Source organism: Leopardus geoffroyi, chromosome X (genome assembly GCF_018350155.1).
Source record: "Leopardus geoffroyi isolate Oge1 chromosome X, O.geoffroyi_Oge1_pat1.0, whole genome shotgun sequence".
In the NCBI taxonomy this organism is placed as follows: domain Eukaryota; kingdom Metazoa; phylum Chordata; class Mammalia; order Carnivora; family Felidae; genus Leopardus; species Leopardus geoffroyi.
This window is the reverse complement of record NC_059343.1, coordinates 91,428,853-91,442,627: the sequence shown is the minus strand read 5'-3', so window position 1 is coordinate 91,442,627 and position 13,775 is coordinate 91,428,853. Positions and strand designations below refer to the sequence as shown.

The 13,775-nt window shown below is 45.2% G+C and overlaps 1 protein-coding gene across 8 annotated transcripts in view; it reads left to right on the top strand.

Moving 5' to 3' along the window:
* Positions 1 to 13,775, top strand: part of CHRDL1 (chordin like 1) — a 117,233-nt gene that overhangs the window by 76,191 nt on the left and 27,267 nt on the right. For all 8 annotated transcript variants that reach the window (XM_045473239.1, XM_045473238.1, XM_045473242.1 and 5 more), the window contains one exon: positions 1,548 to 1,641. In XM_045473239.1, the coding sequence (XP_045329195.1) occupies positions 1,548 to 1,641 (94 nt within the window). The remainder of the gene's footprint in view (positions 1 to 1,547; positions 1,642 to 13,775) is intronic.

Genomic DNA, 13,775 nt, shown 5'->3' with positions numbered 1-13,775 from the left:
AGATGAATTGCATTTGAATCCTAAGCCTCCCTGTTGATCTACTCCCTGATCTGCATCAACCCTGAACAACCCTGACCTATGTTAAAGTCAGACCCAGTTATATGCTGGTCTTGAAGCTTTAGGGCTGTTTAAATAGACAAAGATCAGCTGACGGTCTTCATTTGTCCTCCTTTTCTTAATAGTCACACCAGCAAAGCCTTCATTAGAAGGACTCAACGATTTTTTTATGTTTATTTACTTTTGAGAGAGAGAGAGAGAGAGAGAGAGAGAGAGAGAGAGAAGGAGCATGCGTGCGCACACGCGCGAGCGAGTGGGGAAGGGGCAGAGAAAGAAAAGAGAGGGAGACACAGAATCCAAAACAGGCTCCAGGCTCTGAGCTGTCAGCACAGAGCCCTATGCGGGGCTCGAACTCACGAACTGTTAGATCATGACCTGAGCCGAAGTCGGATGCCACCGACTAAGCCACCCTAGTGCCCCAGTTCACAAGAAAAGGGGGGTATCTCTTGGATCCCATCTCTGATGTATTCTCCTAACCAGTTTGTCCCTGGTGCCATGCATTGAGAACTCTCTCAGCAAAACATTATTATTTCTGTGACATTACTTGTCAGAACTGTGTATACCCTAGGAGTAAAGTAAATCGATTATATCTTCACGTAATCGTGCAATCCAGAGAATGTAATAGGTAGAACCAGAAAATGGAATAAAATGGCCATTTAACCTGAAGTGAGAGGAAATGAAGTTAGATGTAGAAACTTTTTATTGCCAGTAACGGCCTTAAACACTGGATTGCCAAGGGACGTTTGAGAATCTCTTCCCCTAGGGACTTGTAGTAAAAATATGGTATCTCAGTAGTTTGGGAGAATTTGGTTGTGGCCTTGCCTTCCTAATGACTTTTTAGGGAGCCTTCTCGCCCCAGAATTATTGCTTCTAAGAATTAAGAACAAGGTGTAAGGAAAGATGTTTGGAACCTAGAACTTTAGGGAGGTGGAATCTATGTAAAGACAGACCTAACAGCAAGTAAGTTTGGTTCTCTCGCTTGCCTTGTGCTGAATTGAGCTGTCCATTCCGATCAGCCCGTGTAATTTTGCATTCCCCGCCCTGGCCCCCGAGACAATTTGTCTCCCTGGCTTGGAGATTTATAAAGAAGGGGGGCTGTCATGCAAATCTGCATTCCCTGAAGTCCCAGTGTCCAGCTGGGGCACGATGGGGACCAAGGGATACAATGCAAAGAGAAGAGAAGGGCAAGACCATATTTAGGGCTTTGGCGGGGCTACGGCAGCTCTCTCACTGACTACCCTGTACCACCTCAGGGGATCCCCAGCGAGGATTGCCAACTCTTCCGTGACTTAGTCTCTGGCCTGGAGAAATAGTAAGCAGGAAAAAAAAATAAAGCATAATCAAATCTCGGAAGTACCTAGAACTAACTATGCCAGGGCACTGGGAAGGAGTAGCCCATTTTGAGTCCCTACTCATCCCAGGTCCCAAGCTAAGAAGCCTTTACTTATTCCCAGATCCTTCTGACCTTAAGTTCTGTTTTTACTTGGCAGGAGGGAAACGTGTATTGTGGTCTCAAGACTTGCCCCAAGTTAACCTGTGCGTTCCCAGTCTCTGTTCCGGATTCCTGCTGCCGGGTGTGCAGAGGTAGGTACCCCGTATCCCAAGAGGTAGGGATGCCGCTGGACTTGGAAGAGAGGAAAATAGCTTCCCAGTGTCCTAGGACGGGAAATTTTCTATGGTAGCCTTAGTTTAGAGCCAGGGGGTGGGGTGGGGGCAGTTGATTCACAAAAGGGAGAAAAACAACACTGATTTAAAAAAAAAATTTAATGTTTATTTATCTTTGGAGAGAGAGACAGAGTGCGAGCATGGGAGGGGCAGAGAGAGAGGGAGACACAGAATCCAAAGCAGGCTCCAGGCTCCGAGCTGTCAGCACAGAGCCCGACGTGGGGCTCAAACTCGCAAACTGTGAGATCATGTCCTAAGCCGAAGTTGAATGCTTAACCGACTGAACCACCCGGGGGCCCCCCAAAAACACTGATTTTAAGGGCAACCACCTGAAAGAAACCATGCGGGAGTGTGGCAGGAAAGAAAGAGTGAGCATCATCTACTGAGAAAGTGTCTCTGTCTCTTCTCCCTTAATCCCTTCTAGCTTTTACTGTGTTGTAAAACACAGGCCATTTCCATGCACAGCCTTGAAAGGAAGATTGGGCCTTGCAAAGCATTGACATGACCACTTTGAAGACTGTGCAGGGCAAATGTAGATATATTCTTTAAAACCCCACTGTCCAATGGTGACAAACTCAGTAAAAGCACATTGGAAGGCATCGTCTTCTCAAATTATAGCCCAAATGGCATGAGTGTCTTCTCAACCCAATTTTTTTCTTATTTGGTTTCCATTCCTTTGATAATAGCGCCATTTTCCACTCTGGGTTCCTAAGGTCAAGCATAATCGCCTTTAATTTCTCCTTTATTCCCTCTTCTGAGATTACTATATCAGCAGTCTTCGATCTGTCTCTTTTCTGGCTGTCTCTAGCAGTATTCTAATTTTGTCTTCTTTCCGTCCATCCAATCAACATATTTATTGAGCATCTACTTACCATATGCTCAGCCCTGTGCTAGAAGCTAGATACATATTGGTAAATACAGTGAACATACAGGGCACCACTAGACTATATGGCATCTGTATGCGAATTTTAAAAAGAATCCTTTTATTTAAGACACTTTACTGTCATTTGCCAGAAAATCTTTGCGAATGCACCCCCTTAACGGCAGCACTTTTGTGCAGTACACACCCTCTACAACTGTATGTAGCATACATAGCAGCAAAGGTATGTTCTTTGCTCTTGTGGAACTCACATTCTACCATAGAAGACAAATCATAAACAAACAAGTAAGTGAAAATCTAAATATAAATATGTGAGTGCCATGAGGAAAACAAATAAAAGACTGAGGGGATAGCATTTACATTGAGTGGGAGGGAAGGCCTTGCTGAGGTGACATTTAAGCTCTCACTTGAAAGATGAAAAAGACCCATCCATGCAAAGATCCTAGGGGAAGAGCATTCCAGGCAGAAAGAAAAGAAAATTCAAGGGCCCCAGCAAGGAAGAGCTCAAAGCATTCAAGGATCTGATGACCAGTGTAGCTGGAATACAGTGATTATAGTCAACTGGCCTGAGATGAGGCTGAAGAAGTGAACAGGAGTCGGACCACACAGGACTTTCAAGGCCATGGGAAGGAGTTTGTATTTCAGTTCTTAAGTACATTGGGAAGCCGTCAGAAGGTTGTGAGCAGGGCATTACATGAACCAGTTGATGTCTTAAAAAGATCTCATTGGCTGTTGTGTCCAGACTAGATAAGAGGGAAGCAACGAAGCAAGGGGAGAGGAGAGGGAGAAGGCAAGTGGAGGAGTGAGAGTCTGGTGTGAGAGGGCAGATGCCTGGTTTAGAGACACAATATAGAGTAGTGGTTCAGACTGGAGCCTCTGGAACCAGGCTGCCACGGTTCTAATCCCAGTCCTGCTACTTTCTCGCTGGATAATCCTGAGCAATGCATTCAACCTTTCTAACAATCTTTAAAGGGAGGATAATGTTAGCACTGACCCCCAAAGGGTTGTAAGGTTTAAATAATGCAGGAAAAGGACCTAGCACAGTGTCTTGCATACGGTGCGGGCACAATAATGAGAAATGGACAAGTTTGAAATATATTTACAGCATTGCTTCTTGACCGTGTGTCTATATTAGAATTACCTTGATAAATTTGTGTCCAGACTGGGGGTGGAGGGGAAGAGAGGTGATTCTAATGTGCAGCCAAGGTTGAGAATCACTGAGTTAGAGGGACAAAATTATAGGATTTACTGATAGGGGATGGGCAGTTGACTCCTATACATTACTGCTAGGTTAATCTTCCAGAAACCTAACCTTAACCATACCACACCTCTACTCAAAAGTATTTGTGCCGGGGCACCTGGCTGGCTGGCTCAGTCAGTAGAGCATGTGACTCTTGTTCTCGGGGTCGTGAGTTCAAGTCCCATGGTGGGTGTAAAGCTTACTTAAAAAAAAAAAGTATTTATGTTGACACATATCGTACCTCCTAAATGCCAGTCACGGTTCTAAACGCTTGATATGAACTCATTTTCTCCCATGAGGATGCTGTGTGGTGAGGATGGTTAGTATCCCCACTTTATGGATAACGAAACTGAGGCAGACAGAGGTTAACAGCTTTGTCCAAGGTTATGTAGCTAGTGAGTCAAGGAGCTAAGGTTTGAGTCCTGGCTGTCTGGCTCCAGGCTTACCCTCTTCACTCTGGCACTGAAAAGAGTGGCTGCCTGTTGCCAGTAGAAAACACGTCAACCCATGTTGTAGCTTCAGCTAAACCCTTGAGGCCCACATTCTTCCATTTGTGTACCTCAGGTTCTACTCACAGTGTTCCTGTGCTCTTTTCCCTTTGTACCTTCGCTCTCCCCCTCAAGATTTCTCCAACTCCAGTGTGCTTCAGAATCACCTGGAGAACTTTCAGATCCCCAGACGACCACTACAGAGATTCTGATTCAATGGCTTTGGGGTGGGGTTCCGGATTGTGCTTGTAGATATAGGCCCCACTGTGCACTCTGAGACAGGTGGTCCATACGCCCTCCTTTGAGAAGCCATTCCTAAGACCGTGTAGGTGACTGGAGGCGGCCCCAAACAATGGTTTACATTTGAGCTTAGTGCACTTAAATTGAACCTGTTAGAAGTCTGAGACCTGAAAGCAATAGAAAAGTAACGCATGTCACTCTCTGGTCAGAGCATCTAATTCCAGTCGTATGGCAACCAACTTTGGGGTGAACGAGTGACAACTGGTTCATGGTAAGGAACCGGGGGGAACAAAATGGCGGCCTAGGTAACAACTGCACGTGTACAGCAAGGTCTGGGAGGAGGGAACACCACCTCTTTCTGGAAAACCCTTTTCCGTCCATCTCTGCCTGTGGAAATCCTACAGGTTTCTCAAGACGTACCTCACATGCAACTGCCTAAAATTCTGATGCAGGCGGTCTTCTGGTCACGTTATGATAAATGCCAGACGGAAGGCCTTTCTCTCTTCTTTGCCTTCCCACCTCCATCCCTAATTTCTCCACCCCCAAACCCTGCTTATCCAACGGCCAGCCTAACTGCCCCCTCCTCCATGAAGCACTTTTTAAAAATCCTGTACGTTAGGGGTAAAACTCCTTCCTTTCTGAGACTCCTCAGCATGTAACTGGCCCTTCTCCAGTAGCATCTATCACTTTGTTACCTTTTGGTTTTCATTATGTGTGCCCATGTCTTATCCGCCCTACCAATTATAAGCTCCTTAAGGTAGAAACTATTTCCGATTTATCTTTTTCTCCCCCTCACTGCTCTAGGGAGAAAAATGCACACTAGCTTGGAAGTATTGCCAGGAAGTTATAGTTTGAATTAGATGCAATGAACATATGGTATTATTGTTGTGTTTCCTTCCTCTGAGTTACTGGTTGACAGTGGTTGGTGGTGCTGGCTATATATTGGCTCGTGGTCAGTAGGAAATCACCTGGTGTCATGTCTGATCCCCAGGTGGTTTTTCCTCCCCGTCGTACTTCAAGACACTGTGATTAATATTGTTTTAGAAAGAAATGACCTTGTTTTGAGTGCTGATCCCCTCTTTTTTTGAGGTGGGGAGGGGCAGAGAAAGCCGGAGAAAGAGAATCTTAAGCAGGCTCCAAGCCCAACATGTAGCCTGATGCAGAGCCTGATATGGAGTCCCATGTGGGGCCCGATGTGGGGCTCGATCCCATGGCCGTGAGCTGAAATCAAGAGTCAGAGACTTAATGGACCGAGCTACCCAGTCACTCCTCTGTGTATCCCTTTTAATATGTTCTGTTTAGTGGTTATCACAAGTCAGTGTGGATTTAGTCACAGCCTGATTTGGTTTGTGCTTCAGTAAGGCCCTGGATCTTTCGGTAGCGGTCTCTCCCAGTGTGTGTGTCTGTACGTCAATACAGCTATTACATTTAAGCCAGAAAAGATGGGTATTTTGTTCCTCGTCTCTCTGCCCATCTTTGCCCCAACCTGAGTCTGCTCCAAAGGGAAGAGAGTCCATAAAGAGCAGAGGTATACATGTGGCTGCTAATATAACCAGCTCGTTGCTCCGGTCCAGTTGTCAGGCTGAGGTTATTTTGTTTGGGGCAAAGGCTACAATGACAAATCTACGCTGAAGGACAATTAATAAAAGAAAGGAAACTGCCACAAGACATATTTTGCATCTGAGAGACAACGTGGCACAGAGGACATAGGCTCTGAAGTCAGAAGGACACAGATTTGCTTTTACTCAGGTTTCACCTACTCGTGGTGTTACCTCGGGCAAGCTGCTGGCCCACATACAGCCTTGTTTTCTTTTCAGCTCTGAAAATGGAGATATGTAATATCTATCACCCATGGAAAGGCTGTAAAAAGTAACTGAGATGACCTGGAGATCTTGGAGGGGGGAGAGTTGTCTACACCCTCCCCTCTGTGTCTGATCGTCTTGCCTCTTTATTTGCTTAATCTCTGTTCACAGAGTCCCCATCTGCTGAACACTTCTCTCATCACAATTTACATTTCTTTTCTCATGTCCTCAGAAGCAACACATAAAAGCAAGGTATTACCGATCACGTGTTGTCCCTTCACACAACTGACGGTACATGAAGTTCTTTCTCCGCCGTCTCTTCTGCAGCCTGAATAAGTCATTCTCTTTCGTCTTGCCCTATGAAGACTGAATCCTACACTTCCATAAAATTGATGCCTTTTTCTCAGCCTTTAATTTCTTTACATCTTTCAGTTGTATATAATGTGATTGAATCTCCTTTGAAGTCCTCATTTTTGAAGCACCTCGTTATTTTTTTTTTCTGTCGAAATGTCGTGTTTTATAAAGGTATGTCTTGTATAAGCATGTTACTCGTGCAGCAGAGAATGCAGACACGCTTCTCCCCTATGCTGGCCACCCTAATTGCAGGCAAAATACTGCGGAAGAAATAACCTTTTGAGTGCCGGACCTGCAAACCTTCATATAAAGGGCCCCATTGAAACCGGCTCTCTGTACTCTCACCAAACACTAGCGTGTGCCTCTTTTCCTGCGTCAGATAGTGATAGCGGCCACAGATTGAATCTCCACCCCAGCCTCCGTTATTTAGACATGCCCCTGAGCCTAGGACAGTCAGGAGAGTGTCGGCACGGGGCGTGTCATTGCTGGCACTTGAGCAGACCTCATCTGGACTGGAAGCGGAACGCAACCAGCCACTGGAACCTTAAGGGAAACTTTATCAGAAGGAAAAATCTCTTTGGAGATCGTACGACTGCCACATTCTGGGCAGGCAGGCCTCAAGCCCAAACCCGGCCCCGGTTTCCCTCTACCGCTTGTCATTACTGCTTCCTGTCTCCTGCCTATCTTGCCAAGGCAAAGGGGAAGGCTGTGTACTTGGACTCTAGACAAGGGAGAGGTTTTTGGAGTGGGCTCTTGGCCACATCGAGAGCCAAGCCTGCATGGACAGTGTATATAGGTAGCGCTTACTATGTGCCGGGCAGTGGTCTAAGCCCTTATGTGTGTAATACCCTGTTTAACCCTCACAACGGAGTTGAAACAATTATTATCCCCATTGTATGGATGAGGAAACCGAGTCACAGAAGTTAAGCGATTGGCCCAAGGATCCGTGGTAGTAAGTGGCAGAGCTAGAATGTGAACTTTGCCGGCCTGGCTCTAGAGTCCCAAGTTCTTACACTACCTGGTGGGAGCCGTTCATAGGACACTGACAAGGGACCTCTCCCAGTTCAAGGAAGTAAAGGGGCAGAGAGAACATGCCTGGCACATTGGCATAGGTGGATACTCCTAGGAGGGTAACCATACTACTCAGCTTTCCCCATCACGGCCTCAACCTGCCCACTCCCAACCATAGGGGAACACCTCTGTTCCACCCCTCTCCCTTTGTAGGTTTAAAGAATGTAAATCTCTACTTTCTTTCATCCCGCGGACATTTCTGGAGCACCCGCCAAGTACTGAGCGCTGTGCTGGTGCTGGAGGTGCAGTGGAGAACAGAACGAACATGGAGCCTACCCTTGCGGAGTTAAACGGGCAAGACGCCTTAGCAAATAACGGCACAAGCTAATATAAAATTACAACTGTGCCGCGTGCTACAAAGAAAGGTGTTGGAAAAGGCAGTAAGTAAGAGGGGTCGACCTAGTCAGGGAGGTGAAGGAAGATGCATAGGACTGTCTCTCTAGCCTCAACTCACACCATATTCCTCTTTGCTGTCTGCACCCCAGGGTAAGGGACGATTGACTCGAAAGTTAGGGACACAGCTAGGGGTAGTCTTACCCTCCCAGAATCCCCGACTTCTGATCCCACCATGAAACCAGCCACCCTGGGTTGTAGGAGTGTGAATAACTGTTCTTTCTTCACTGTACATGTGTGTCATGCTCTAGCCCAGGCTTTTCTTCTTACACAACTATTGATCATGTTGGTCAGTGCCTACCGTGTCTTAACCACATTCGCCAAGGTGAATCCTTCAGATGGTTTTTATGTATTTTTATTTTTTTAAGTTTATTTCTTTTGAGGGAGACAGAGACAGTGCAAGTGGGGGAAGGGCAGAGCGTGAGGGAGAGAGAGAATTCCAAGCAGGCTCTGCGGGGTTCAAACCCACAAAACTGTGAGGTCGTGACCTGAGCCGAAACCAAGAATTGGATGCTTAACCGACTGAGCTACCTGGGAATTCCCTTCAGATTGTTTTTTAAAGGCGCTCTATAAAGCAATCTGACCCTTCCTTAACCTACTACTCATCCTCATTTCTTGGACACCAACACACACACCTTCTATTCTAGGCTGGCTCTTCTCTGTGTCCTAAAATATGCCATGTTCCTTCCCACTTTCTCTCCTGTTATGTGCCTCTCTTAGCTTTTACTCCCCACAAGCTTGGAATAGCTTCTTTCCTCTCTTCTATGGGTTGGGATCCTACCCATCTTTCAAGATCCCTTCCAAAGAAGGGATCCTTTCAAGATCTCACCCCTTCCAAAGAGTCCTACCTGATCACTCTAGTCGTCATTGGGCCCCTTCTTGGACCACTTTCAGGGCTTAGTCTGGTTTGTAGAGTCCAGCATTTCAAAATATTTTCTTGGATTGTTCATCATTTCACAGGTCTTGGTTCTTCAACTGGGAAAGAACCACCTGATTCCTCTGTTTCCCCTAGCCTAGGATTAAGCATATCTTTTGGTGGATTTGTGAAAAAGGAAGAGACGTACAGCTATGGAGCGCTCTTGACAGCATTCCCCAAGTGCGGTCCTAGCTAGGGAGGCAGGACAGATGGCTGAACTTGAAACTTCCTTGACCCAAGCTCATTTATCCAACACACTTCTAAAGAGTTCAAGGAGAAAATGGAATCTCTTCTTATGAAGTTGAACCATTTCTACAAGCTCCCTTGAGGTGACGGAAACCGAAAGCAACTGTTTAAAGGCAATTTGTCGGTGCCCAAGACAATGTAAATCTTGAGGGCAGTGGTGTGAGCTATAGTCCATTTTTTTTGAACATGGTACAAATCTACCCAAGTTGTCAAAGTTTGCCAAGTCCACCAAAACTGGAAAACAAATAACAGCAGCTCCAAATATAGATCCTTTAGTGTTGTTTCTGATTTAGTCCACATTTTCTGCAGAACACTACCATCTCCAGGTCATGACGATAGGAAGGAAACATCATTAACGAGACACACTTCTCAAAAAAATAAATAAAAGTGAACTCAGTCCTTGATGATTTCGGGTTGGGGTTCTCTCACCTAAACTTCAATATGCATTGAAACACTCCGATCTTCTCAGAGCTGCAGAAGAGTCTGACCACCATTAGTAAGCCCTGTCTTCAGGTGAACTGTTCAAGTTCATAAAGAAAGGACCACCTTAGAGCTCTCCCACCCTTTGCCTTCCTCTCTTCTTCCAAATCCCTGCTGGAAGCTTTCTTTTGCCACGGAAATTTCCCAGGTTGTGTTTGGTTCTCTCTTCATACTCTGTGCTCAGAATTCATCTTTATGAGCTTGCTGACACTCCCAGGACTCCATCCCCTCTGTGGTCGTTGTGTTCCTTCTTAGCATGTCTCTTATGTGTAGAGTGTGTCTTCTTAGGTGGAAAGCCCTTTAGACAGTGTATGGGACAGCAGTGACTTTCATACTGAGCTTAATGAACAGCCTGATTCCTAATTGGCTGTGTGGAATCAATGCCCCATCCTCCTCTGGGATTGGAGGGTTATTCATATGTATAGGAGTCTGGTCCTACAGTAAAAATAAGGAATTCCCCGTGAAGCATTTCGGAGCAAGTATCTCTTCCCAGGTTAAAGCCACTCTGCCTTCAGCCCTGTCCTTCGAAGCACTTCACAGGACGCCATGATTGCCCAGAAACACATGGCCGTGTGTATCCATTATTCTCATTGGAACAACTCTTCATGAGCCAAGACCCCGGTATTTATAGAAATGAGTCTGATTCAGTGATTAACAGGAGCAAGAAGAGCAACTATCTGACAACTGTTAAGAACTTACGACTGCTTTCCAGTCATTCCCAGGTTGACCAGCAGCAAATGTTGATGGATTCCTGGGCTTCTGTTTTCCATCCACATGCTCTTTTCCATTTATGGATGCGGTAGCACAGGACTCTCTTTCTTTGGGTACTTGGACTCTTGTCACTCCACTTTATGACTACAAATTTCACTGTCTCCCAGTGAAGCAGATATCTGTCCTCGTCAGTCTCATTTGAAGCCACGAGAGAAGACAGGATCGCATTCAAACCCAAGCGCATCTTTGAAAATGATGAAAATGAGGACAGGGCTAGCACAATTATGAGACCATCTAAACCAGTTCAGAAGCCATGAGCTAAAAGAATCTCTGTGGCTATTTTTTTTTTCCTGTATCCAGGATCCTGGCTTTCAAAGTGGAGTGGTTTAGACATGAAATGATTCCCTTAAATCATTTCTCTTAAATGTGTACAGGCATAAATGTTTCCCTTACTGCTAGGTTTCATTTGTTTGTTTAATCTGGACCCTTTCCTTGTTAGGTACCTCGCAGGCTCATGGGAGTCTCTGAGGTGGGGTTTTCCCCATAGGTAAACTACTCTTGAGGAGGACGAAAGGATGGGAAGAAGAAGGGGAATAAAAGCGACACGTAGCACTTGGTGTGCCAGGCACGGTTCTCACCTCTTTGTGCATACTAATTCTTTTCATCCTCACACATGCCCCCCACCCCGGGTAGGCATTATTGTCTCCATTTTAGCAGTAAGCAAACTGAGGCTCAGAGAGGTTCATCACTTGCCCAAAGCTGCACAGGCAAGAAGGGGCGGAGCCAGGATCCAGACCCAGGCAGTCTGGCTTGGGTTGTTCTCTCAGCCATGACTGCTGTGTCACCTCTCAACTTGGGAATGTAGAGAAACTTTGGGGAGTCTAAAGTCTGAGGCTACTGGGAGGAACAGACTTCATGACAGCTCTGCTCCCCTGGGGCCAGATATGGTAACACTTCCAGCAGATTTATTGGGACGACTCAAAGACCCCACTTCATTTAAAAAAAATTTTTTTTAATGTTTATTTATTTTTGAGAAAGAGAGAGAGAGAGAGAGAGAGCACGAATAGGGGAGGGGCAGAGCAAGAGGGAGACACAGAATCCCAAGCAGGCTCCAGGCTCTGAGCTGTCAGCCCAGAGCCCAACGCAGGGCAGGAACCCATGAACCACGAGATCATGACCTGAGCCAAAGTCAGACGCTTAACCACTGAGCCACCCAGAGGCCCCTCAGAGACCCCTATTATAATAAACTTGAATTATTTATCCACAGCACCATTGGAAGAGCAGAGTGTGGGCTCTGTTTACCATCTCGCTAATAGCTTCTCTCTTCTCTCTCCCATGATTTCCTCTTGCAAGCACATGCAACTCTCATAATGGTCTTTTTTTTTTAAAACAAAAATATGTATTTCTGAGTTTTCTGGATAAATGCTTTTGTATTCCTCTTCAGATTTGGCTGGCTACTCCTGGCAGGAGGTCCCCCTCGTCTGTGTCTTAACATTTCTCAAGCAGATACTTTCTTTAAAATGCTAAGAGCTTGTATCGAAGGACAGCCCAAACAGTGAAGTGCTTTATTTGACAGTGAAGCATTTTCTAGAAAACCTGACTATCCACAAGACACTAGAGGACTCCTGGAAGTACTGTATATCATTCTTGTTAGCTCAAACGTCTACCAGCGGAGAATCCTTATACCCCAGTTCTTTAAAGCTGCGCTCAAATTTCAGCCCGCTTGCTCCCTCTCAACAGAATTTGTAGAATTGGATGTTTGGCAGAGGCCCCCAAGTCAGCTGTTTCCACTCTGTCTTTCATCTGCAGCTTGGGTATTGTCTACTGGCTATAAAGTGGCCCATCCCAGAACGTGGCACATAGTAGGTGGAGATTTCGCGATCAGTGTCTTCCTCTCTGCCCTCTCTCACTGTCCCTCAAAAGCCCTTTAACTGTGTGCCCTGATTCCGCTGATTAGGACGTGTTCCTCTGAAAGTGCAGAGATCGCTTTCCCTGGTCACAGTGATCACTCCCATCCCTCCATCTCAGGGATCCATTTCATTTCTGTGCGCCTTACGATTAGAGCACCTTTGTAACCTAGCATCCAAATCAAGACACTTCTGAAAGTGAGAGTGTAGTCTTACTCCTTTTGCCTGGCAGAAAAAGAGGCATGAAACTGGGTTGTCCCAGATAAATCGGGGCCTATAAGCATGCGGTTTATGATGTTGTGTGTGGTTCAGAAGCGGCCACATGCTGGCGTAGTTTTGCTTTCTGAGGCTTATCTTCATGGACATCTAATAATCTCACTGTACACTTAGTCCTTCTAAGAGGACACGGTTTACTTCTGTGACCCTACTCAAGCCAACTGGAGTTTAATGGAAGCAGTGGGAGTTATAAACAGTCTGAATTTTAGCTTAGCTCTTGACCATTTTTCAAATGCTTGTTCTCCATTTCTCCAATTATCAGAAAGCCATTTGAGCTCCATAGGGTACCACTCAGAATATAATTGAGGTTTGAATAAACAACACATGTGGCTTTTAAGGTTAAACGAATATTGTTTGACATACGGTACACTAGAGTTGTTTTTCATTTTGGTTTTAAAAAATGGTTAAAATTACATCTTGTTGCTTCTTGGAATTAACTAGAACCCATCTGTCTCCATTAGAATCACTGTTTTGGGGGGTTTTTTGGTGTTTTTTTTTAAAAATAAAGCCTTGATGGAAAAAAGCATCTCCCTCTTAGGGAAGATAATTTGCCTGGTGAATCAGGAAAAAAAAAAAAAAAGCAAAGGAACAGGTTTTAGGGTAGTGCAGCTTCCTTTTTTCTTGTATGTATTTTGTCTCTTAGGTATATCTGAGATGGTAAATGAACATGCCTGTTATCAGCTATCTGGACAGACTTTGCCCAGGTCTAGAGAATCACTTAAAGGTGTACTAAATGGAACATCTAAGAAGATTCTTCCAATTTAGCTATGGTCCAAATTATATGGAATAACTTGTTACTTACAGAACATTCCAGCTTAGAGAATACCATTTGGATGACTTTGAAAGCTCAAAGCCATAAAACTAGTAGTCATTCATACTTGAGAATATGTGTGTGTGTGTGTGTGTGTGTGTGTGTGTGTGTGTACAGAAGTAATGGCTCCAGTAGTTTTTTGTGAAGTGAAATAATTCAGATTTAGGCGCACATGCCTGTTTGCCATTAAATGCTTAGGTGTTGCAACACTTTCTTCTTGAACTTGTGTTACAGGGTG